This window comes from Delphinapterus leucas, chromosome 8 (assembly GCF_059928025.1).
Source record: "Delphinapterus leucas isolate spDelLeu-1000000601 "Yukka" chromosome 8, BTC_Dleu_Yukka2, whole genome shotgun sequence".
NCBI classification, from domain to species: domain Eukaryota; kingdom Metazoa; phylum Chordata; class Mammalia; order Artiodactyla; family Monodontidae; genus Delphinapterus; species Delphinapterus leucas.
The window spans coordinates 27,046,970-27,073,288 of record NC_143136.1 but is presented as its reverse complement, the minus strand read 5'-3'; the positions used below and the strand labels follow the sequence as shown (position 1 = coordinate 27,073,288).

The following is a 26,319-nucleotide window of genomic DNA, read 5'->3' as shown; positions in this document are numbered from 1 at the left end:
GGGGCGCGACGCCTTCGTCTTGCCGGGGATCTCTCTGGGTAACTTGCTTTAGAGAACTAGCACCATGGCGTCTGGCTGCAAGATTGGCCCGTCCATCCTCAACAGCGACCTGGCCAGTTTAGGGGCGGAGTGCCTTCGGATGCTGGACTCTGGGGCCGATTATCTGCACCTGGATGTAATGGACGGGTAACTCTCCGCGGGGCTCGGGTCTGGGTTGCCGCGCGGGGCGGGATAGGCGCACCTTTATTGAGTGCCTGTTGGGTGCACGGCGTCCCTGTACCGCGGAGCGCCTCGCTCTGAACGCGGTACTGAGAAGGAGCCTGCGGTGGGAGCCCTGGAGGCCCTGCTTGGAGGGGACCTGAGTCGGCATCCTGGGCTGCGACCGCGTCCCAAACCTCAGCCATCTCCCCTCCCCCCACGTAACGTGTGGTCTTCTAGCACTTAGCGCCTGGAAGCGACCTTAAATCTCTAGGATCCGTCTCATTTTCAGTTGGGAGAAACTGATGCCCAAGGGGATAGGCATGACTTGCCCAAGCTCATATAGCTAGTTAGTGGCAAAGCTGGGGAGAAAGACTTGTGTAAGGATGACGAGTTTGGCACCTGGAGTGAGAACGCCCGACTTCTGCCACTTGCTGGGTTACTTGGGACAAGCCATTTAACCTCATTGAGCTTCAGTTTCATTATGTGAAAAATGGGAGTAATAACACCACCGCTTCGGCATCTTTGGAAGATGAAATGACCTCATACACGTAGTTTACAGTGCCTGGCATATAGTAAATTCTCTGTAATTGTTAGTTGTTGTATCATTGTTCAAATTATGATTTTCCTGTCTATTTTCTCTTCAGGCACCCTGCTCTTCAGGGAGGTCAGTTTTTTGTAAGTAACTTTTAAGCACTGTAGTTACAGCCCATAATCAATATTGTTTGAAATCAGAATGATGCTAGTTTCTTAAGTTGGTTATAAAATGAGGAAAAATCATAGAGAAAACAGTTAAGACTCTCTCAGCGTTACACACATTGTGACAGAGTTGCAACTTGGATCTTGGGTTTGCCAAGTGGTTCTCTGAGCCCCAATGATCACAGGCCATAAGATCAAAACAGCCATTACCTTGGCTTGGGGTAGAAAAGTAAATTTATTGGAAATAGTAAAATCTCTGTGTACTCTCATGCAAATCTGCAAATTCATGTTTTTTACGAAAGATGACCAGTCACTCCCTTGTCTTTTTAACGTCACTCCTCTTATGACAGCTTTGTCTTCTTTGTTCTGTCTGGTTTAATCTGCTGTTTCTCTTTTGTATTCCACTCAGTTACCTCAACACCGTGCCTAACTGATAATGTCAAAGAAGATTAGTAAATATTACCTCTTACAAAACCTTGATTTTTAGTTTGGTATCACATATATTTCTACTTCTGTATATTTTTTTGATACCTTTGCTTGAAAGCCCTGAACCTTCACAGGTAATATTACTGGAGTGTGTACCTCCCAGATGGGTAGCTACATTTTTGGGTCTGAGACACAAAATGAGACAAAATTTTGTTTCTGAGACACTTGAGGGTCTCAGGACAGAACAGACTACGAGTATATGTGTGTAGTGTGTTTGTCACAGAGAGCAGCTTGGTTGTAAATAAGTCTTGTCCAATGTTTGAGCGAATGGAGAAAATAATTTGTTCCAGTTTACCAATCAGAATATCAGTGACAACAGCAATAGGTAATATTTACAGGCACTTGACTATTTCTGGTCTGATACTTTTTGTGAATTATTTCACACGACACTATGAGCTTGGTGCGTTATCTCTGCATCGACAGAGATTAAAGTCACCTCGTAGCTAAGAAACGGCGGAGCCAGGATTTGAAGCATGCAGCAGCTTGTTTTGTCTCTGAAACTGTCTTCTGTGGGTATTAGGCTTACAGAGAATGATTAAGATATTCTCTGTTTTCAAAGAACAACTATATTTTTTGATATTTATTTCATATCTCTCCTGCTGCACCGTAAGCTCCCTGAAAGCAGAGACTGTTTCTTTGGCTCACCTCTGTATTCTCTGCAGGAAAAGCACCATGGCAAGCTTAATTATAATTGGTTGGATGAATGGCTTTATCATAAGGGAGGGATCTCTAAGGAATCTTTTTTGCCCCTCCCAGCTCTATGGCAGACCCTGAGCTTATTAAGATAAAGTATTTTTTTATTGACTCATTTCCCCCTTTACCGGGAAACATCCATGGTTTGCAAAAACTAAATTCTGCATACACCATTTTAAAAACCCTTTCTCTGTTAAGCTTCACAACTTTCTGAGCTAAGAGCTATTTTTATTCCCCTTTTGCAAAGGAGGAAACCAGATTGGGGAGGTTCAGCCCCTTCCCAGTGTTCCACCCGAAGAAGCAGAGCCTGGCTGAGCTGCAGTGCCTCCTAGGCCCAGGGTATGAAAGAGGGGCTGTGGACTCCCTTTCCCAAGGCAGCCAGCCCCAGTTTACCTTCCCTCCAGGTAGTGCCTCCATGCTTCTTTTCCTGGTCCCCTGAAAAATCTCCAACATTACACTGAGCTTGCATGCCCTTGTTTTCTAGTCCCCTCTCTTCCCTTGAAGCCCACACTTCTGATTAAAACTGAACGTCTTCATTTTGAAATTCAGGAACAAGTTCTGGAAACACTGGTGGGTGGAGCACTAGTATGGTTGGATATTTGAAATAAAGGACAAGTGGATTTTCTGGAAAAGAAAATTGGAAAGCATGTAAATATAAATGTGTCATGACAGGACAGTGACTGGAAATGTGTTGGTCGTAAGTGTAGGAACTGAGCAGATATTCAATTTCTAAATTAGGACCAGGGAGATTTCACGATACTACTAGACCTGACTGACTTCAGTACTGGGCCCACAGTGTCACAAGGCCACCATTAGCCGGGCCAGATGTTCTTCATTTTTCCCGTCTCCATCTGCTGTCTCACTCCTCCATGTTACCTGCCAGCCTACCCCCCCCACCGTAGGCATAGGTGTGATTCCTTGTTCACAGGAAGCGTTGTTTGGTTACAGTCTTGCTGAATTTTATATCAACCTTGATCCTCCTCTTTGCCTTGTTGGGAGATCTGGTAAAGGTTTGCTCTTTGTGAAAATTATCCATGTGATGGGGGATCAAAATAATCGTATCCCTTATTCCAATATTCTAAACGATTATAGCTTAATCTCATAAGTTCTTTGGGAGAAAAGGACACTTTTTAATTGCATTTTAATTTTGGCAGTCTTTACTCCAAAATGGCATTATAGCTTCTGTTTCCCAGTGAAGTAAAAGTATATTTGTTTTATTCTCATATTTTCTCAAGATGTGGTTATTGTGTTTATTTTCGTGATAAACGAAGCCTAAGGTTGAGACATCAAAAATACTTCTGAGGGCAGACAGAAAAAACAGTGAATGAAATCCAGATCTTTCAATCTCAGATTTGTGTAGTATTCAGTAGTCCTTGCTGCCTGCTTATGTGACTCTTACCTCCGAGTTCTAAGTAAATATAAAAAGCATCTTATCCATAACCCTGGCAGCTACTGCTCGTAGGCGAATGGTAGAATGATTTCCAAAATACTAGAAATCCAACCTCCAAGGACCAGGGTGCTGGAGAGTAAAAGTGTCTGTACCCATCCACCGTACCCATCCCTCTCAGGTGTGTCCTGACCTCTCTGTCTTAAGGCTCTGCTCCTCCCTTGGACTTTCTTCTTCTGTTAGTTATTAGCTGTCAGTGGAGGAGCAGACAAGCCTGGCAGTTAAGAGCCTGAACTTTGGAGCTAGATTGCCTGTGTTTAACTCCTGCCTCCAGTGCTTATTGGTTGTGTGAGCTTGGGCCTCTTATTTTCTCATCTGTAAAATACAGGTAATAGTGGCACCTGTCTCACTGAATTGTTGAGAGGGTTGGTTGGTTGGTTGGTTTTGGTTTTGTTTTTTGGCTGCGCAGCACGTAGGAGGATCTTAGTTCCCTGACCAGGGGTCGAACCCGCATCCTTTGCATTGGAAGTGCGGAGTGTTAACCACTGGATTGCCTGGGAAGTCCCTGTTGTGAGGTTTTAATGAGTTAATATATTGGAATGGTTTAGAATGGTGCTTGGCCTGTATGTGTTTTAATTTTTTATTAACACTCCTTCTGCCTGCCTGTCATCTTAAGCTCAAGACTTTTGGACGTGGTTTATTCTCTCTCTTCAACCTTCCCCCTCCCCCGCATCTTATCACTTAGGAGATCCTATCACCTGCTGTCCTTGTTTCCATTCCTACTGTTTCTTGCCATTTAGCAGCACCTCTTGCCTCCCTTCTTCCAACTTACTGCCCAGTCTGTCTGCCTGCTGTATTGTTTGCATCTTATTTTTCATTTGTGTCTCTCTTTTAAAATCTCACTTGATCAGGATAAAGTCAAAACACTGAGCCTGGCGTTTGGTGCGCTTAATGTGACACAGTCTGCCTCCTGCCTTTTTCATACTAGCCAGGGTGGGCAATAACATCTCCCCCTTCTTTGAACTTAATTTAGTTATTTCTGCCTTTGCTTCATTTCCTTCCCCATTTTTACAAATTCTGTTTGTTCTGTAAATCTCACGATCTTACCCCTTTTTAAAAAGTGCTATTCTACTTGCCTCTGGAACTGTTTTGCCTTAATGTTGCCTACTTGTTATTGTGTAGCTTTTCTTAACAGTCCTCATACAGGGTAATGCCTACTACTTTAACAGAGAAAGCCCAGATTTCAGTGGCTTAATGTTATGAAGTTTCTCATTCATGTAATAGTTTGGTGTGAAATGTCTGTCCATGCAGAAATTGAGGGACCTAGTCCCCTTCCATCCTGTGGCTCTGCCATTCCTTAAGGGCCTCTTTACTGGTGGAAGGGTAAAGTGAGAGCAGAACAGGAATACTACTCAACCTCCTGGGCTCTGCAGTGACGCCCGTCACTTAAGCTCACAGTCCATTGGTGAGAACTAGTCACATGGGCCACTAGATGTGAAGGGAGTTGGGAAGTGTGGTCCTCGGCTGAGCTGGCTTCCTACCAACAGCTGTGCTGTAACAGTCAGTCATGAATTCTGGTGAGTCATTAGCCATCTCTTACCCGTGAGATTGTAAACTTTTCTGGGGTGAGCAGGAACACTCACATATTCCTTTATGAAATACAGTAGTCTCTGAAGCACTCAGCCTGGGGCGTACATAGAGGAGGTTTCTTTAAATATTGAAGTGAGCTGGCGATAGAACAAAAGGACTAACCAGAGTAGGATAATGGTGAATTACTTTGGGTCTGATATCAGAAGCCTTAATTTGAATCCTGCCCCAACAAATTATTAACTGGATGACTTAAGGAAGTTATGTATCCTGTGCTCTTCAAATGGGGATAATGACAGCATCTACTTCATAGGGCTGTTGTGAAGATGAAATGAATTAAGGTACAATATCTGGTATGTTGTAAACTCTCAGTAAGTGGTGGTTATTAGTATACATTAAGTGTCTTTTGTTTTTTGCGGTACGCGGGCCTCTCACTGTTGTGGCCTCTCCCGTTGCGGAGCACAGGCTCCGGACGCGCAGGCTCAGCGGCCAGCCGCTCGGTGGCATGTGGGATCTTCCCGGACTGGGGCACAAACCCGTGTCCCCTGCGTCGGCAGGCGGACTCCCAACCATTGCACCAAAAGGGAAGCCAACATTAAGTGTCTTTATTGATAATCTTTAAGAAAGTTTCGATAAACTGTCATTTTGTGCCCTGTGATAGAGGTGGATTAGAAGTAGCCACAGGCAGCCGGTGATAGGTTGATTTGAGAGACCTGTAATCAGAGTCCTGAACTTCCTAACTAGTGTGTGACTTGGGCAAGTCATATAACTTTTGGGGTTTTGGTTTTGTCATCCTTCTGTTTCTACTTGTCAGGGATTTTGAATTACAGAGTTAAATAGAGTAAATCATGTGACATTATTATGATTTGCTGAAATATCAAGGAGATAACTGCTCTGTAAAACTGAAATTATACAGATATTTTTAGTGTTGTTTAATACCGATGGTGTTATTGAAAAATAATTGCAATCACAGATAGTCTCCTCTACTCCCATCAGAATACATATTGAGAAAAATACAGAAACTGAATCGAAAACATTTTCAGAGCAAGATTTTGTTTGTCTTGTAGGCATTTTGTTCCCAACATCACCTTTGGTCACCCTGTGGTAGAAAGCCTCCGAAAGCAGCTAGGCCAGGACCCTTTCTTTGGTAAGTGGGTGTTACACTGTCTGAAGCTGGATGTGTTGCTCAAGTAAAGGGAAAGTAGCTGGTTGATTTCTCAACCTCCAGTTTCTTCTTGTACCCTTTTCCCTCCTCCCTGTGCTGGGGTTTCATTGACTGCCTGTAAGAAGCCTAATTCTTACCCGCTTCAGGGCCTGGGCACTTTGGCTAATATCTTTGCCTAGAAAGCTGTGTTCTCTTGACCAGTGCTGCCTCATCTTTCCTCCTCACATCCTTTGTTGTTTCTTCAGAGAGCCCTGTCTTAAATTAACCTTTTCCCTGTTACATCACCTTGTTGATTTTCTTCTTAGAATTTCTTTCAATCTGAGATTACTTTTATCAAACTCTAAATGCCTTAAGGGCAGGATTTCATCGACTTAGTTTTTTGCAGTTTTCCTAGAGCTTAGCATAGACACAGCTGGGGCTCAATGTAATTGTTAAATGAATTTATGAATTGATTGACTTATGGTCTGTATTTGAAGCCAATTCATGGAAATTGGAGCTTTCTACAAGTGGGGTCTATGTATGCTCCACTCCAACATTGTAGGATAATGTGAATTAAGGATTTTTAAGACCAGTGACCTAGAAGTTACTTTTTATGGAATATAGATTCAGTCCACATATCCTTGTTGCTGCTGCTGCTGCTGTTTTAAACTAAGTTAGCAGTGACTCACTTGCCAGATCTCTGGTAATAAGACATTTGGTGAGTTCTTGTAAATATGTGTTTTTATGTAACTCATTACATAAATTTAGTAAAACTTAGATTTTTTTTTTCTTTTTTCTTTTTTTTTTTTTGTGGTACGCAGGCCTCTCACGGCCGTGGCCTCTCCTGTTGCGGAGCACAGGCTCCGGACGCGCAGGCTCAGCGGCCATGGCTCACGGGCCCAGCCGCTCTGCGGCATGTGGGATCTTACCGGACCGGGGCACGAAACCACGTCCCCTGCATCGGCAGGCGGGCTCTCAACCACTGCGCCACCAGGGAAGCCCAAAACTTAGATTTTTTAATTGAAATATTGTGGGCTAGTTTTAAAAAATTTTTTAATAAATTTATTTGATTTTAATTTTTTGGCTGCATTGGGTCTCTGTTGCTGCGCGGACTTTCTCTAGTTGCAGTAAGCGGGGGCTACTCTTCGTTGTGGTGCGCGGGCTTCTCATTGTGGTGGCTTCTCTTGTTGCAGAGCACGGGCTCTAGGCATGCAGGCTTCAGTAGTTGTGGCACACAGGCTCAGTAGTTGGGGCTCATGGGCTCTAGAACGTAGGCTTAGTAGGTGTGGCCCGTGGGCTTAGTTGCTCCTTGGCATGTGGTATCTTCCCAGACCAGGGATCCATCCCGTGTCCCTGGTTCGATTGGCAGGTGGATTCTTAACCACTGCGCCACTAGGGAAGTCCCTGTGGGCCAGTTTTATGAAGGTATGGCAGCCACTAGCCACATGTAGCTATTTAAATTAGTTAAAAGTAAATAAAATTAAAACTAGTTTCTTAGTGGCATTAACCACATTGCAAGTTCTCAGTAGCCACGTGTGGCTTGTGACTACTGTACCGTCCAGTGCAGTTATGGAACACTGCAAGCATCGCAGGAGGCTGTTAGAGCCTCTCTGTAGGCTCCATCCACTTCGAATGTACCAAAGGAAATGTACATTATCACCTAATTTACGTGGCATGAGGGAAACAATGTTCCACCAACATGTTCACTCTTTTGAAATTTCCAAATAATGGAATATAATCCTCTTGATTATCTGAACTTTTTTTTTTAACTACATTTTGGAAAATGAATTTTCCAGGGTAAATTCATTCTTATGATTGTCAGAGTTGGATGAAATAAGTAGCATTCTTGGTCCCCCCACCTTCCCTGGCTTGTACAGTGGCCACAGAATTCCCAACTGTGGCTTTGTGTGGACTGAAAATATGTATGTATTTTTCCGTTTCTCTCCCTTTTAGTTGTCTCCAAGAGTTACTTCTCACTGCTGTTTGACTCCCCTCCTATCTCTATCTGTGCCTCTTCTCTTACCAACTCAACTGCCACCACCCCACACAATCTGCTTTTCCTTTCTGTTTTTAGTTTGTTGTTTGCTGATAAACTTGCTGATCAGTCTTTCCAGAGGTGAATCTCAAGTAAAGATGAATGGACTTGATATGCTTTAGTGTTTGGGTTTTGTGACCTTTGTTTTTTATATTATATGTTTTTGTTTGTTTAATTCTTGGATACTGGTTGTTGGATAATTGATACGTGCTATATCCTAGGAGTTAGATCCCAAGTTGTATGTATAACTGCTAAAGCTTTTAACTCGTCAATCTCAGTATTGAGTAGAATTTGCCATCTAAGAAGTGAAGTGGTAGGGAAAAGTCGTTTTTGTTCTTAGCTAAATCAGTGGTCTTCAAGTATGGTCTGAGGACCCGTGGGAGTCCTTTTCAGATGGTCCATGGCATCAAAACTATTTGTAGTTTGATTTGTAAATTACTTGTACTGATATTATTTGCCATTATTTATGCTGATGGTGCAAAAGCAGTGGTGAATTAGTCTCCTGATGCCTTAGCCTGAGACAAGGCAGTGATACTGAACTATACAGGTAGTCGCGATATTCTTATTTGCCATACATTCATAGTATCCTCTGTAACAAGTATCCTTGATGAATTGGTACAAGTGATTGATTTAGTAAATCTTGATCCTTGAGTGCATGTCTCATTAGTGTTTAGTGTGACAAAGTGGAAAATACATATAAAGCACTTCTATTAAATCCTGGAGGATGATAGTTTCCTCGAAGAAAACCATTGTGCCATTGTTCTAAGCTGTGAACTGAAAGTGCTAGTCATGAATACCATTTTCCCTTGAAAGAACAACTGACACATGAACTGTGGTTATCAGACTTGGATATTTTACTGACATTTTCTTTAAAATTAACTAAGTGAACCTGTCACTTCAAGGAAAGCGGCTCCTCAATTTTCACTGCCACCGATAAAGTTAGAGTTTGCAAGTGAAAGTTGGAATTTTAGAAAACTTATATCTGCCTCTCTGAGCTTGATAGCTTCCCAGGGCTCACAGCTTTTCTGACCAGATCTGTAATATCATTAACAAATGCGGGGTTTGGATAGTATATAACGAAATGTGTCACTATTTGGAAGATCTGTGTAACTCAGTGAACCAGTAGTACTAAAAGAGCCGTTCAGAATGTAGACTAATGGGTTTGAGTGTAACAAAGTACGAAAAGGTCACTGGTGGGGTTTATGGATTCCACGTTGCCACTAACCTTTCTAAAAAAAGTACCACTTGTTGAGTTTTGGGGTAGAAATAGAATATCCACACTTGAGTGAAAAGGCTGTGGATGTAGGTACTCCTCCCTTTTCTATGCACTTTTTTCCCTTCATATAAAACAACAGATTGCAGGAGATTGAATGCAGAGCAGGTGTGAGAATATAGATGTCTTCTCTTAAGGCAGACATTAGCGACTCGCAAAAATGTAAAACAGTGCCACTCTTACATTAACGTGTAATGGATTTATTTTTATTATCATTATTATTTTTTAATGAATTAATAAGTAGACACTAAAATTTTTTTAGTTTGCATTTCTAATACATTAAATATTGATAAATATAACCCACATCAACAATATTTTGGGGGGAGGGCTTCAGTAATTTTTAAGAGTGCAGAGGGAGTCTGATAATAGAACATGTGAGAACTGTATCTTAATTATAGGCAGGTTAGCTGAGCCATCAATTCCCCAAATACTAGAGGATGTCCAGTGAGGGTTGCTAGTAGTGACTGCATGCTAGAGATTGAACAGGGATGACTTAGCAGTCTGGTAACTTAGGAAAGAGTAAACTTGATCTTTTAAACCAGATTGAATTTTTTTTTCTTGTTTATAACACGAAGGGGGAAAAACACCAAATTGAGTTTATCTTTTAAAAGCAAGAGTTTGCCTATTAAAATATGTTCTATTTTTGTTACTTTTATTAGTTTAGAAATATAAATGCTAGTCTTGGCTTCATTAATCAGGCTGTATACTCTGTTTTCCTGACATTTTTCAAAGCCTTGTTGCATTTTATAATCTTAGTTACTGAGTTCTGGAATACTAGAATTTTTTTCTTTAATATAGCTTTGCTGTGTCAGCAATGTGCTCCCTCTAACAAAACAAAAAGCTCAGAACTCTCACTGCCATCTGTCTGGCGCAGGAGTGTCTACTGTTTTCTTCTTCCCAGCGTTACTTCTTGCTTTCACTTCGTTTAAGCTGCCCTCTCCTTCTCATGAAATGCTATTATGTTTTAAGTCAAGATCTTTAAGAAGGCCATGCTCATTTCTTCCCAAACATATCCTCATACGATTTGAGCTTTAGGATCAGGATACGTGGCAGGCTTCTTAGGTTAACGTGTTCTTCCCTCTCAGTCTGTTCCTTTTCTTGCAGTTGTCTGCCTCTCAGTTGATGGCACTTCTCTTCTAGCTCCTCAGGCCAAATCCTTGCACCATCTGACTCTCCTCTCACTCTGCACTTCTTTTTATTTTTTTTAAAACAGCTTTATTGGAGAGTAATTGCTTTACAATGGTGTGTTAGTAGTTTCTGCTTTATAATAAAGTGAATCAGCCATATGCATACATATATCCCCGTATTCCCTCCCTCTTGCGTCTCCCTCCCACCCTACCTACCCCACCCCTCTAGGTGGTCACAAAGCACCGAGCTGATCTCCCTGTGCTATGCGGCTGCTTCCCACTAGCTATCTGTTTTACATTTGGTAGTGTATATATGTCCATGCCACTCTCTCACTTCGTCCCAGCTTAACCTTCCCCCTCCCCGTGTCCTCAAGTCCATTCTCTACATCTGCGTCTTTATTCCTGTCCTTCCCCTAGGTTCTTCAGAACCTTTTTGGTTTTTTTTTTAGATTCCATATATATGTGTTAGCATACAGTATTTGTTTTTCTCTTTCTGACTTACTTCACTCTGTATGACAGAGTCTAGGTCCATCCACCTCACTACAAATAACTCAGTTTCGTTTCTTTTTATGGCTGAGTTATATTCCATTGTATATATGTGCCACATCTTCTTTATCCATTCATCTATCAGTGGACACTTTCACTCTGCACTTCTGATCCACAGCAGCCCCTGTTGTCCCTGCCTCCCGAACATACCCAGAATCCCTACCATTGCTCACCATCCTCAGTTGCTGGGTTTTTTGCCTTGGCCTTCTTAGTCGGATCTTGTCACTTGACTCAAAATCCTGTAGTGTTTGTTCTGCATCGTTCAGGATAAAACCTGGTGGGCTGCAGAGCTCTGTACTCTCAGCCGGTGCTTCTCTGACCTCATCTTCTCTCCCCAGTGCGCCCCCGGCCCCAGCCACACTGGCCTTATTTACTACCAACCTAGTGTGTATTGTCTTCACTCCTTTTATTTATCTCTCCCACTAAGAATGTAATCCCTGTGACAGCAGAGATTTTTGTCTGTTTTTTGCTGTACTCCTGCGGCCTAGAAAAGTTAATGGTGTGGCAAGTGCTCAATAAAATATTGGTGGGGAGAATCACTTAATTTAGCTTTCTTATTTTATAAATGAGGAAGCCAGTCCACATAGATAACATGACTTCTTTAAGTTTTTTAGAATGGGATTTCCTGGCCCTGGACCTAGGTTTCCTGGTATCTAGTTATTTTCATAAACAGCGCCATAGGCTTTTTGTGGAAAAATGGGGTTTTTTTTGGTAAATGAGTTTAACCAAAGCCTTATCTTCAGGATGAAGGGAGGTTATCTCTACAGAAGTGTAACTTCTGTATGTTTAACAATTAACAGATGCCAGAAGAGTTCATATCTGAAATAGCAAAAACTCCAGGCTGGCTTCAATAATACAAGCCAACTACTTTCCTTATAGTAATACTTAGGGGATACGTCTTTTCTTTCCAGACATGCACATGATGGTGTCCAGGCCGGAACAGTGGGTAAAACCAATGGCTGTAGCAGGAGCCAATCAATATACTTTTCATCTCGAGGCTACTGAGAACCCGGGGGCTTTGATCAAAGACATTCGGGAGAATGGAATGAAGGTGAGAGCTCAACAGTGATGGTAATGTTTGTTTGTTTTTTTTACAATAAACTTATTTATTTTTAGCCGTGTTGGGTCTTCGTTGCTGTGCGTGGGCTTTCTCTACTTGCGGCGAGCAGGGGCTACTCTTCATTGTGGTGCGTGGGCTTCTCGTTGCTGTGGCTTCTGTTGTTGCGGAACACAGGCACGCGGGCTCAGTCATTGTAGCTCGCGGGCTCTAGGGTGCAGGCTCAGTAGTTGTGGTGCACGGGCTTGGTTGCTCTGAGGCATGTGGGATCTTCCCGGACCAGGGCTCAAACCCGTGTCCCCTGCATTGGCAGGTGGATTCTTAACTACTGCGCCACCAGGGAAGCCCGATGGTAATGTTTTATACTATTTATTCTCAGAGTTGGGAAGATTTGGTGGAAGACCTGAAATGATAGGTGGAGAAGACTGGACTTAGGCAGCTATTCGTCAGGTTTGAAGATAGAGTTTAAGTATAACTTGTTTGTCAGATAAGATTGATACATTCCACTAATGTTTTCTGAAAGTTTCTACCTTTTAGAAACATTTACTTTTGACAGTCTTGTTGACTTTTTTTAAAAAAAAGTAATTACAGTCTGAACAGTTTATGTATTCCATTTATGTATGTATTCTATACTTTAAGAATAGACCTTTCTACTGGGCCTGATATGCAACAGTAATGTAATACGGAAATAATTATTCATGTGATATAGCAAATTTGTCTCTGTTACAGGTTGGCCTTGCTATCAAACCAGGAACTACAGTTGAGTATTTGGCACCATGGGCTAATCAGATAGATATGGCCTTGGTTATGACAGTGGAACCTGGGTTTGGAGGGCAGAAATTCATGGAAGATATGATGCCAAAGGTAAAAGAAGTATTTGGTTCTGGGGTAAGGCTTTTATTCTGTAAGTTCATTCAGTAAGCATTTATTGGGCTACTTGTATGTTTAGACCTGTACTGTTCTGAAGGTGGGGAGATGAGGATGCCTATATATCATTGGAATACAGTATGAGAAATGCCCCAAGAGATTTAGGTTTGGAGATCATAAAAGATACTACATCTTAGTCTTGAAATTTTTTTTCAAAACCGTTATCTCTGTAACCTTGAGATCTCTTGGGAGTTTTCATTGAATATTGAGGGTTTTGTCTTTGTCTTGTTTCTGTGAAGTATATTTTCTGCAAAGCCATGACAAATTGAATGCCATTTGCCAAACAGAACAAAGCTTGCTTTTATAAAACTTAGTTTGTTACAGTACATTAAAAGCTGGTTTTCCCCAATCATAATTTGTATTGATATAAAGTTATTGTCTGAGACATTTGGAGTCATATTTTAGTGGCTAATATCAGTGATTTTTTATTTGGTGTTTTTCCCTCTACCTATCCACTTAGTCACTTACTTCCTTGTGTATAACTAGGTTCACTGGTTGAGGACCCAGTTCCCGTCTTTGGACATTGAGGTTGATGGTGGAGTAGGTCCTGACACCATCCATAAATGCGCAGAGGTGAGACTGCTTGACTGCAACCTAGACCAGTTTCCTATCAAATGTAATGACAGGACAGGTCTTGTCTGCCAAAGAGACTTCCTAAATAGGCTTTCTTTCTTAGAAAATTTTTTTTTTTTTTTTTTGCGCTACGCTGGCCTCTCGTTGTGGCCTCTCCCGTCGCGGAGCACAGGCTCCGGACGCGCAGGCTCAGCGACCATGGCTCACAGGCCCAGCCGCTCCGCGGCATGTGGAATCTTCCCGGACCGGGGTACGAACCCGTGTCCCCTGCATCGGCAGGCGGACTCTCAACCACTGCGCCACCAGGGGAGCCCTAGAAAAGTATTTTTTTGTTTAAATGTAAGACCAGGAAAATAAAGAGCGATAAGTGAATATTCTGAAACCACATAATCATTAAATAGTAAGTCCTGGTTATCTCAGTAATGAAAAAATTCTTTGGAAAGGAATAAGCTGAATGCCAGCCTGTGGAATATCATTGAAAAGTTCCAGGGCCTTTGAGACAGTTTTCCAAAATAGGGAAAGAAAACATACCCGCTTGTAAAGGGAAAAAAGAGTGTTATTCTGTAGAACTTAGGTGTATTAGCTACTGATTTGTCCCTTGCAAGCTACTAAATCTGTCCCTCTGTAGAAGTGGGATGACTTTTTTTTTTCCAAGTGGCTCGCTAGGCTGAGTTAGGCTCCTGAACTTCATAAAAGGATACCAGCCCTCCCTGTAGCATTACAGGTGATTAAAGTTTATGTGACCTGCTTTTATTAAACAGCATGGTCTAATCTGCACTTTCAGTGTTTTGTATAAATGCCACACTTTCCTGCTTGATACTTATCAAAAGCTTGACTGTGGTCAATATGGAGGAGGTGCTGGCCAGACGATTAGTGAGCATGTATCCTTTGACCCCTTGTGGAATTCTTTTTTACTGAACTGTGCTTGGTCATTAATGCTGTTCTTGCTTACATTACGAGACATGTTAGGTTGTAACTCTATAAAACTAGTATTTTTTTCTTTTTTTATGAGGAACGTTGTTAAGAGATGTAGTGTGCTGTATCATAGGGTGAGTGTCTCTAATTGGAGAAATTTTCCTTAGCTTCAGTGGTTCCCCCAACAGTCCTCCCTTTCTTTTAGCACCGAATCACATAATAGATTGGATTTCCCTCCTTGAGTCAAATCCTAGGAATCTCAGAGATAAATTTGGACTCATCTTACTTGGTTTTACTCTGACTTCTTTGCTTTCATATTGAAAAACATCTTGAAAATCTTTTTTAAGCCACCTCAAAAGCATTCTGGAAGGCAGTGAAGCATATATAAGAAGTTCCATTCCTTCTGGCCTCACAATGAGAAATAATTTAATGTTGCCCTGTTTTATGGATTCTTTCACATTTTAGCAATAATTGTCCTTTTAGACTACCTACCAATTCTTATACAAAATTCAGAGATGAAAAGGTTGATTTTTTAGGAGCTGTGGGGGGAATTGGTATACAGGGGAAGACCTTAATAGATTTAAGGATTAAAGGTTTATTAGAAAAGATGCAGTGTAGTTTATTTAGAGGGGGTTACCAAAGTCAGTGATTTCTTAGACACATTTAAAAATAATTTCACATCCTCATTTAAGCATTTTCTTTTTTCATTGAACTAGCTGCCTAAGTATGTTCATCTTAAAGTGGCTTTTTTACAATTAAAGTGCTGACTGCCAGCTGCAAGCGTAGAAGAAACTCTAGTCCAGGAATTGTTTTAGGTTTTTCTGCATCTTCCTTTGAGGCATAACCTTAAGTGTTTACTTCTTCCAGGCAGGAGCTAACATGATTGTATCTGGCAGTGCCATTATGAGGAGTGAAGACCCCAGATCTGTGATCAACCTGTTAAGAAATGTTTGCTCAGAAGCTGCTCAGAAACGTTCTCTCGATCGATGAAACCACAAGGAGTCCAGGGTTTCTGCTTATGAGATCTCCTTTTTATTGGAAAACAAGAATATTGACTACCAAATCATACCACAGTTGAGGCAGTGCTGCTTTTCCGAGCAATTATTCATTCCAGTGACTAAAATCCATTTTGCAGAATGTTCCAAGAGGTTAGAAATTGGTGTGTATTACGTTTTCAGTGATGGAATTTAAAGATTAGTGTGGTAAAATACCATTTTTACTGGGAGACTTGATTTTTATAAAGAGTAAAAATATGGCTGTATCAAGGTTATGAACAGAAATGTGTCTTAATGCCTAAGGAAGGCATATTAGCTACTATGAAAAAAAATTTTTTTTCTGTATTTCTAAAAAGAGTTTTCTTTGCTTCTTGGCTTTTCTGAAAGCAAAGGAAGTCCTGTTTTTCCGGTTTCCTGTCATTCTTGATTTGTGTATTTGCATGATAACTAAGTTTGGATGTGGCTGGGATGGATGGCTCTTCTAGCTTCGAAAACATGTATTTTTTACTTTGCACCTTATATTTGATACATAAAAAAACCCGAGTGTATTATGAAGTCCAGGGATTTTCAGGTGGTCTGTTGTAAAACGCAAGCACAAGTTTTATCAGGGTGTTTTCTTTGTTAATTTTGCCATAGCGGCAGGTTATTCAGTGGTTCTTCCCCCACCCCCTACCCACCCTCCACCAACCCCATTTCCCCTTTTTCTTAATCACACCCGCTGTTCTGAAGGCCATAAAATGTTTTCCTAGCTCTATGCTAAAAGGAAAGGAAGGCCTCTATTTGGAAGTAATATTAAGTTGAATCCTGACTCTCTTCCCCTTTCTATTTGTTTGACCTTAGCAAACCAATCCAGCCAACCTCTTTGAGCTGATTATTAACTGATTTATATATTGAATGTAATCATAACAACATTGGGGGGGTTGTCTTTAGGATTAAGAGATACTATTAATTATATACGTAAAGCTTCCACTACTATTCCTAGAATTGTAGGGTAGTAGAATTTGAGGATGCTCAATACAAAGTAGCTATCATTATATAAATGTATGCTTTGTAGATTATAAAGTATGTTGATGATATCTCATTAAACCCACAAATCAGTCCTATGAATGGTAAGACAGGTATGTTTGTCCCCGTTTAAAAAATGAAGATACTAAATAAAGCTCAACAGGCTGATACCATGGAAAGGAAGGATCCAGTAAAGAATAGGATTTCTGGTCTGTACTCTTTTTACAGATGGAGCCCTTGGGAGGTGGATAAGCAAAGGAAGCTTCTTTTACTTAACGTTCTCTTATTTCCAGTCTAGCTTTACCCTGTAGCAAAACCAGATGGCTGAGAATATTCTGCAACTATGGATTTTGACTCCAAGGATATATATTTTATTAATCCAAGAAAGACCAGGTAGGCTAATATATGGCGAGGTACAGAGTTAATCCGTAAACTAAATGTTTATGATTGTGTCCCAAATTACACTTTGACAATAGATACATATTAGCTACTTCGTTGTTGTAAATACTCTTGCTGTGTAATACACATGGCAAGAAATAACAGGACCAGTGTCATTAAATTTTTTTCAGGCTACTATGAGTGAGTTTTGAGAAATAAGGTTTGGAAAATAAGAATGTTTACACTTAAGCATAGAATAGAGCTTGCCTGGTTTCTTCTGTGTTACAAGGTAAAAATTTATTTCTTACTGTTTTTCTCTGTTTGGGCTTAGGAAAGGCTACATTTAATCAAATCAGACAACACAAGGCATATAGAAATAACTTTAATTAAAAAAACTTACATAGAAGATTATCATGACAAAAAAAATCTGAGTTTATTTGCCTGGACAACTTGGGTTTGTTCTGGCTTTTGTTTTCTTTTTTAAAATATAAATGTACGGTAAAACTACAAGCAAAAATTTGTCAGCATTGAACTGGAAATTTTTTTCTTCTTCTTTAAAGGGACTAGTACAATTTCTAATCCCTAACAAAAACTTAGTGTCAGATCCCCCAGATTAGGCCAGTTGGCTAGGATTGTCAGTTATATGGGTACTACAACTTGAATAACCTTTTTACATGAGAAAAAGTGATTCATATAAATTGTCCTCAATTTTTACATATAACAAAATGATATAATAGTATCAAAAGGAATTTTACTTAATGTACACTCCAGTATCCAATATTGAAGCATTAACCTTTTAAAAATTTTATTTCTCACTCTAGGATAGATGCTTATTTGAATAGAGTAAGGAATGGTAGGGAATGACCAAAATAACTAAAAGTACAATAATATACTAACAAACAGGAATTTCCTGTCTGTTGCTCATTTTAAGTTGGGTGTTTTCTCTTCATGAGATACATAAAATAGATAAAACTCACTCAAGTTGAGTTTTAAAAGGTGTGGTAGTTTTAAAATACAACAATATTTAACTACTTTGCCTTTCTTATTCTGTTAGGAGTGAATAGAAAATAACCTGTGTTTAGCCCAACAGATATCAGTGATTTCAAATGAAGGAGTATTGTGTTATCTGGTGTATAAATTTCCATAAATAACTTCTATTGGTTAAACGTGTTTTTTAAAAAAAATTCCTTCTCCATAGTCAAGGCTTATAGATGTTCAACACCACTGGAAATCTATTTATGGTTCAGCTGATATTTCATGGGGTAGTTCATACGTGCATTTTCAAGTGGAGTGGTCACTTGCAGTGTTTTTTAAAACTACTTACATGTGTGTATTATGTATGCATGTATACTCTATACACGTGTTTTATATTCTTAATATATTTCTGAGGCAATTTAAAGAATAACCACGTGTATAGAAAAAGAAGAGCTGTCATTTGATGCATAGGTATATGTGGGCGTGGGTATAAGTTGTTTAAAAATTATTTACCCAGTAATGTGATTTGACATCAAATTGCAGCAGTTAATTTTCTGGTGCTTGTGATCTGCATCAAACACAAATGACTAGCACTTGTCTGTAGATGAAAAGCTAGTTAGTTATTCCTGTGGTTCAGGAAGGAAAATGAGACGTAACTTGCCTGTTTCATAAACAGCACAAAAGATTAATACATGCACCAGCACTACGTGCTGTTACTCTGGAATCGTGACTGTGGAGGGGGTGGCGGAACAGGGCTTATTTTTTCTCCTGTTTTCCCATCAGTTACATTGTTTTCTTAACCTGTTCCCTGTCACTGATTTTTCTTAACGTGAGTTGAGTAAGTCCTAGACCAAGGGTTTTGTGTTCCTCCATTTCGTCCGCCTGCCTTTGTGGATGGTGGCCATTCTCTGGTGCACTGGTACAGAAGACTTCACCATGGAAAGCTGGACTTGATCTTTCAATCTGATCATTTTTTTCATCTTGGCATAATAAGGCTGCTATGTCTTCATCTTTCAGCGGAAAAGCCCGTCGTTCCCACCCCAAAGGCTGAAAGAGAAAACGTTTTCAGTTAAGTTTCAACTAATTTGTTTAAGTTCATGTCTCAATCTGTAGCTCTCAGTTTTGTAATAACCATTGTTCTGTTCTTTAGCAGATAAAAGTACAAATTCTCATTTGGTCCTGAGTATCTAGCAACTCAAAATGGAACGTACTGAGGATTACTTAGGGACCTTTGGGAATTATTTTCACTTTGCCTCTTCCACGGAGAGGTAAACGCTGCCATTAGGGCACTGGTCTTCATTTTCAGCCTAGGAGCACTTTAGGGAAGGCCCTTTAAAAGTGTTTGGATCGTCTTCCTCAGTATCTCCATTTTCATCCCATCATTATTACAGACCCCTACTGACTTTTCTTTCCCCGTGCTTTCTATGACTTGCCTTTTAATTTCTATTGTCTCTACTCTTGATTCTAGATATGGTTCTTTTCCAACACCTACTGATGAAGAAAAGTACAAGAACTTTATAGATGCAGAGTGTTAGAAAACACTCCCATTGGGGTTAAAACTGGACAAATGGGGAGACAAGTAAAAATCTTTTATAAGGGGAAGAGAAATATCTAACATTTACTATGTGCCAGGTGTCATTCTGTTTAATCCGATTTGGTTTGTAATGAAACTTTGATAGAATTCCCATTTTCTAACACATAAGTGAACAGGTGGAATTAGGTACTGACGTGTTACATAAAGAGTCAGGGAAGTGTCTGTAGTTAGTGATGGAACTAGAACGCTGGAACACAGAGCCTCTGATTCCTACACCCAGCATTCTGTACTGGGCTGTCCTACTGAATTTGTTACGTAATGATGACTCCTTAATTATCAACAAGCAATTCTATAAACAAGTTTTTAGAAGTCAATTAAAAGGAGGTTTAACTAGTTATGTATAACACTCCTACCTTGATCTCTTGACTCTGACTTACTGAAGGTGAGGCGTGTGCACTGGGGTCCTGGCTCTCTGGAGGCCCGGCGGGACTCTCAGCAGCGCCGTGCTGCCCACCACTGAAGTCGTTAGGGTATTCTTTCAAAAGCAAGTCCTGTCCTTCAACATTTTTACTGTAAGCTCTAGCAAGAAAATATTTAATTATTTGTTGATGTCTTAACATTGTATGAACAACCTAAGGTATCGTTCATAAAGTCAGTTGAACTTGGTAGCTTTTCTTTAAACAGCTCTGCCCAAAAGATTTTAAAAAATTCATCTGCTGATCTTCCTGATGTTATTATCCTCACATCTCAAAGACTTGAATAGTATTTTATGAAATATTTTGCCAAATTATTATAGTGGTTTTGTTTTGTTACAGTTCGGGGTTTTTTGTTTGTTTTTTCCCAGAAAACAGGAAAAGACAGTTACTTGACTCTTACAGTCTGAGTTCCCAGAGTATCTATGGTTATCGTAATGTCGTCCATGAAGGAAGGACTCGATTCACATTTTCCTCTGTACTTTTGGAAAACTGTATCTCTGGAATGTGGAGAAAGTTGATAACAGAATCTCGTTTATGTTAGGATAACTCTTAGAATAAGGCTCTACAACAAATCTGGGTATCTTGAGACCTAAACAGAGAAATGTGTTTTACAAATAATAAGTGAGAGATGCTCCACACTAAAGTGACTATCAGATTTCAACATGATCTTGCATTTTGAGTTTTGGCTATATTAAAACATAGTCCAGTTAAATATAAAATACCAGGGATTTTCTCAAATACATGACTACTGATTATGTTGTTAGGATTTATCCCCCCTTCCCTCAAAGTCATGTTCCAAGTATTAGGCGATTTGCTTTTTTACCCTGGATTGGTTTCTTGAGGGTTTTTTGGGTTTGTTTCTTTTTAAGAAAAACATTTCTGAAGTGGCTTTGTTACAGATTACCCAGATTCTAATCCCTAGTGTTAGGTCCACCATTACAGTACACCGAAATGACCTATTTATGGAGAATTTTTCATATTGTTTGCTCAGTTAAATCTATTACTGAGGCTGACAATTAGCATGAGAAATTGAGTGGAGTAAAATATAAAACTCCTTTCATTATTATGTAATTAGCCTGAATATATTTTTAATGTAAACTCAGTATAAGCAGTGTTTCACTTCTAGGGCACAAACAGCAGATGTTATATAGTATGTTTTCTTCATTTTCAGTGGTCTCCCTAGTTATTATGCAGAATTATTGGAGATTTCACATGGATTCCATGGTTTTGGGGTTTAAATTTACAACACCTGCCTGCTGTTTCTTCTGTGCCACTTGCTTTGCTCCCATAGTGACCATCTGGCTTGCTCTTTCTCTTCATATTTTTTGTGTCTTAGGGAGAAGACTGCATCAGAGAGGTCTTCTATCTGGAATTAGAAATGAAAAGTTTTGCTTTTATCAGAAACATTTTGAAATATGAGAACAGGTGTCAGAGTTCCTCATCAAGAGAACAATAGGAAGAAAACTCTAAAATAAATGCAGTCTAAGTCAGAGAACAAATGTTATGAGAGGAGGTTCAAATTCCTAAAAAGAGGGAGTTTAAAACTTCTTTACTGTTGGGTCATGTTTGAAGATTTACCTAGAATACTTATAGTACCTTGAGTACATATAGGTTCACAGTGCTTTCCACTTACATAAAATATCCTTAATGCTTTATTCATCCAAAACCTTGTATTGATTGCCCCTTACGGAGTATACTGTTCGTGGAACATATTAATATCAAAGAAAGTAAAACTGTCTGAGGTAAATGAGAATTAGTTTAATGAGTTAGTTACTTATCTGGCATTCTGAGACTTCGGTTGTGTTTCTGGCTAGGGTCATTCTGAACTAGGGAAGGGTGCATTAAAAGAGGGAAGGGCATTAAAAAGTAAATTCTGGTAGTTGAAAAACACGATCAGTTGGCACAGAAAGACTGTAATGGAAACAATGTCTTTTATATAATACCTGCTTCTTCAGACTATCACTTTGAAATAGATTGGTTATATAGTATCTTTCCCTTTAATTTTTCTTGTCTTACTATAAGTTTTATCCATACAGGTCCACAGTCCCTTTCCTGTAATTCCAAAAATCTGAAAAAACAAGTTTTCATAATTCATTTGGTGACACAATCTTACCTGAAATGATGTGGGGCTATTCTACTTTCTATTAATATTTCACTATAGAAACATTAATATTTGATTATGAGAACTGTCCTAGACTCCCTACATGTATTACATGATATATGTACCACATTACTTTCTAAAATCCAAAATTTTCCAAATTCAAAAGCAGTTGTTCACAAGATTTTGCATGTGGAATTGTAGGCTTGACGATTAAACTAAATACCATGCAGAAAAATATGACTAATACTGGGAATTGAATATATTCACATAAATTCAATATTTCAACGACTCATGTAAGGAAATGGTATGTTTTGTTTTTGCTTTTCTTTATTCTTTATACATTTTGTCTTTGTAGCCAAATTTGCACAAAACACTTCCTAATCAAATTAATATCCTTAAAGGGGAACTTTCTTTTCATAAGTTTTGAAAATTTATAAAATCAGCGTATGTTCCTCAAATACCAAATTAAGCACATGGGAAAAAAAAAAGCAGGCTTCATAACATATTAAGTGCAGTAAGTGAAAGGCAGCTTACCTCTTCTTCACCCAAATTATATTCATCCAGAGGCTGAAGAACAACCATCCTCCAGCTGTTGAAGATACAAACGAATTTCAAACAGCTTTTGTTAATCTACCTAAATGTAGCAATTTTATTCTGTAAGCACAGCTATTATAGTAGTGTTTTCTTTCTTTGGGATTTCCATAATTCAAATGGCTGTATCTTAGTACTTTATCTTTTAAAAGAGACAACGTATTTGTATTATGAGAAGAGGACAGGAGAAGATGAGGCTTTGCTTTTGGCCTTACAATAAACAGTCTCTTCTACATAGTTGCGTTTTATACCTACGAATGTACTAATTTTGAAATAAGTTAGTGGTATGCTGACAAACTGGCTCAGAAAATAAAGAGGAAAAAAGCTCTGATTTTTAGCATTTGCCAATTTCTTTGTGTGAAGACTCCCATCATGGCCTCTTGTGAGTTAACAGCCACATCACAGAATCCCTACGGGCTAAACAAGGTCAGCCAGCCGGCTCCAGCCTACCAGTGTAAATTGAAAACATTGTTGCTATAGAACATCTAACCACAAATGTTATTTCTTTACTTAATGTAGAATATGTCAACAAATTCTCTGCAGAAATTCTCATAATACCTCCTAGAGTATTAAGAGTTCTCTCAGTGCCTCAAAGCAATTATGAATAAAAGAATCAAATTAGTTAGAATAGAGATGGGTAGGAATTACTATAATTGTCAACCAGCTTTTGTCTCTGCTTCCATCCTTTTCTATTTCTACTTCTTGGTGCCAGATTAATAATCTTAAACCTCTTTCATCATGGCTAAAAAAATTGACAGTTTGCTGCCAGCAGGAAACAGATCTGTGTATGGCATTCAAGGACATCCACAATCTCGTGACAACTTCTTTTTGAGCCTTCATTTTCTATATCACCCTTCACAAAACCTCAGTCTCTGGCTTAACCTTGCACAGGTTGTCACAGGTGTTATCATCTTACACTGCGAATACTCTATGCAAAGGTAGTTGCTTTCTTTGATCTCTGCAGCCTTGTGCATATCTCCATTTTAAAGAGCAAGGATTATGTTAGTGTAATTATTTACATCCCTAAAGTACCTTTTAGTACCATATATACAATAGGAAACTAAATATCGAATGAAAAAACACTCTAAAAGTGCTGAAGTATTAGGAATTTCCATTTCTTAATAAAACCTGAGAAAGTAGTGCTACTATATGGCACTTTTTTTCAGCATGAGTAATGTAAAAGTTTCTTTCACCATTTTCCCTCCATGTAACCATATAAGTGGGAGGAAGGCAGAAAGGAGCATCTTCCTTTCATTAAATAAAATTTTAACTTCACTGAAAATTTAAGTTTATTCAAAAAAAAAGGAAAATTAAATAATGTAAGTATACATACCTTGGAGTAACTATTTCCTTATATTGGAGTTTCTCTAATTTAGCTGGGGCCACTAGTGACATGGGAATCACAATATTATCTATATCATAAGAGCTCTCACTTCGCAATCGTCGTCGTGCAGTATTCTGCAAGATAGGATTGTAGTAGTTTTACAATAGTATTTGGTTACCTGTAATGATACTCTCCTTTTACGAGTTATATAAAGATAACATGGCAGTGCCTTTAAGTTTTATACATTGTTATGAAATCTGAGTATAAAATGTTAAGAAAAACAAGAAAGCATATGTATCTTCTATGAACCAATACATTTGTGTGTGGACACATTCAGGCCTATTTTTAAGACCATTAAAAATATGAATGCCTTAAAATACAAAACATCAGAAGGTTGTACCATAAAGCACCCTAAATGTCAGTGAAATGATCTTTTAACAAACTCATTTTTTATTAGGAAAGGCTATGAAATGTTTGGTGAGCCATTTAATAAAGATCATTTTTACAATCTTCATTTATGTGTTCCTGGGTCCCTGAGCTTCATGCTGTTTTCTCTAAATCCTCCCATGTTTTAACCTCTACTCCCTACCAGGTAATGAAACAGAACAAAGTAAGAACACAGTGCTGGATTCTTATTAGCAAGATTATACTTAACATCATGTCAAGAAGTAGGGATGGTTATGATAAAGTTTAAAGTTTTTAGCATACGAAAAAAGCCATAACCAAGGATTAATGTACAATTAGCTCCCTAGTTAAAAAAAAAAAGTTTAATCAAATTTATTGCGTCTTAGTAAAATAATTCTGAATATGCTAATTATGTGCTAGTAAATAAGGCTGTTATAGATTAACAAAATATCTATAACAAGTTCCCCTCCCCCCACCAGATCTGCCAGGTTTAAAGGTCATAAAGCTACTTTAAAGTTCACTGTACAAAAACCTACTTGTGATGGTGAATTCTGGGTTCTTGATATAACATTGACATTAGTAACTGCAGTAAAATTGCTCTGGGATCCTGGTTCTGTGCGTTGAATAGCAAATTCTTCAAATCTAGTTCTTTCTCCTGCCATGGAAAGAACCATTGAGAATGTCATACATTAAATTTAACTGGTAGGTATTAGAATTTCTGTTTTCCTAGTTTGGTAACATGTGTTTCTTGATCTGTTTAGATTTTATTTTTTTTAAATTCATGTATCAAAAATGAAAAAAATTAAGGAAATTTTATAAAAATCTTAGCCACAATCCTGCCACAATTTCCATTTTCTGACAGTTTTTATCCAGCATATCTTTCTTTATTAATCTCCCTTTACTCTGTTCATGTTTTCTGTAACTTATTCAGAGGTTGAACTTCTAAGACTTACCTCTTAATTTTCTTGTCTATTCTCTCATTTTTTCATATCGTTTTCTACTTTTTGGGAGATTTCCTTAACTTGATCTTCTGATTACTGATTTCTGAAAATGTTTCTCCTATTGTAACATCCTATTTCAGGAATAAAATTTCTCTTTTCTCTCAGAATATTGATAACAAAGTTAAGTTTACTTCCAACTTTGTTATTTTCTGTCTCTTCCATGTTCCTTTTCTCCGTTTGTTTTGTGTCTATTTAGTGAGTATATGTTTATTTTCTTACTGCCCTTGTTTATTTTACTTTAGTACAGATCTTGAAAAATATTTTCCTGTGTAATGTAAAATTTAATACACAGTTCATATTTATATTATTCCAGTTGTTTAAAAATGTCCTTTCTGGCTAGTTGTTTCTTCAAATCAGTATCCATATCTTGAAAATGGTTGTTGTCTAGAGAGCTGTCTAGTTACTTCTTTGTAGTACAGCATTTTACTCATTCTATTCCTGTGTTCCCATCTAGCTCAAAGTTAGATCTATCAATTCAAGTAAAACAGTCTACATCTTAGGTAATGTGTATTTTTTCATAATGCATCTTTATATTAAGAGATACAGGTTTTCCTATATTTTGGCAAAGATGTATGAAAGTTTCTCAAAAGCTAGATGACTGTTGGTTATCTTAAGGTTAAGGCACCAAAAAAGCATAATGATATCCCTGAATGTGGGTGGGAGTTTAATTTTGTTCCACACTAGTTGATCAGGTAGTGTGATATTAGGTAGTGACTTTGGTCTGTTATGGTGGGATTTCTAGAGGCCATACTGATAAATATGTTAAAGCCACCATGTATAATTACAGTTAAGTACATCTTGGATGTAAATAGTTTCTAATTTATTGGGTGTATTGACATACTATACCTCGGACATACTTGACTAATGTATATAGTGTTAGATCCACT

General features: G+C 38.8%; 2 protein-coding genes across 14 annotated transcripts in view; one reads left to right on the top strand and one right to left on the bottom strand.

Moving 5' to 3' along the window:
* On the top strand, positions 1–25,265 carry RPE (ribulose-5-phosphate-3-epimerase). 8 transcript variants are annotated; one of them, XM_022567578.3, is made up of 7 exons: positions 1–175; positions 846–865; positions 6,118–6,197; positions 12,087–12,226; positions 12,962–13,120; positions 13,646–13,732; positions 15,515–25,265. In XM_022567578.3, the coding sequence occupies exons 1-7, from the start codon at positions 65–67 to the stop codon at positions 15,635–15,637; spliced, it is 720 nt and encodes a 239-aa protein (XP_022423286.1). In that variant the 5' UTR covers positions 1–64; the 3' UTR covers positions 15,638–25,265. The 8 variants fall into 8 exon arrangements, with proteins under 8 accessions (XP_022423286.1, XP_022423290.1, XP_022423287.1 ...); XM_089916429.1 differs by lacking the exon at positions 846–865 and adding an exon at positions 4,775–4,851 and having other exon boundaries at positions 3–175; positions 12,962–13,096; XM_022567580.3 differs by having other exon boundaries at positions 4–175; positions 12,962–13,096.
* The window catches only part of KANSL1L (KAT8 regulatory NSL complex subunit 1 like), a 155,580-nt gene continuing 146,653 nt past the window's right edge, over positions 17,393–26,319 (bottom strand). For all 6 annotated transcript variants that reach the window (XM_089916426.1, XM_022567577.3, XM_022567571.3 and 3 more), the window contains 6 exons: positions 24,968–25,086; positions 24,036–24,160; positions 22,646–22,700; positions 21,264–21,376; positions 19,948–20,113; positions 17,393–19,047 (listed from right to left, as the gene is read on the bottom strand). In XM_089916426.1, the coding sequence (XP_089772552.1) occupies positions 18,784–19,047; positions 19,948–20,113; positions 21,264–21,376; positions 22,646–22,700; positions 24,036–24,160; positions 24,968–25,086 (842 nt within the window). In that variant the 3' untranslated portion in view covers positions 17,393–18,783. The remainder of the gene's footprint in view (positions 19,048–19,947; positions 20,114–21,263; positions 21,377–22,645; positions 22,701–24,035; positions 24,161–24,967; positions 25,087–26,319) is intronic.

What these genes read in the sequence shown, in the direction of transcription:
- RPE (XM_089916429.1), top strand. Translation starts at nt 65, where the DNA reads ATGGCGTCTGGCTGCAAGATTGGCCCGTCCATCCTCAACAGCGACCTG. An exon ending in AGGCCAGGACCCTTTCTTTG is followed by an intron (nt 6,198 to 12,086) that starts GTAAGTGGGTGT and finishes TTTTCTTTCCAG; the next exon opens with ACATGCACATGATGGTGTCC. An exon ending in TGGAAGATATGATGCCAAAG is followed by an intron (nt 13,097 to 13,645) that starts GTAAAAGAAGTA and finishes GTGTATAACTAG; the next exon opens with GTTCACTGGTTGAGGACCCA.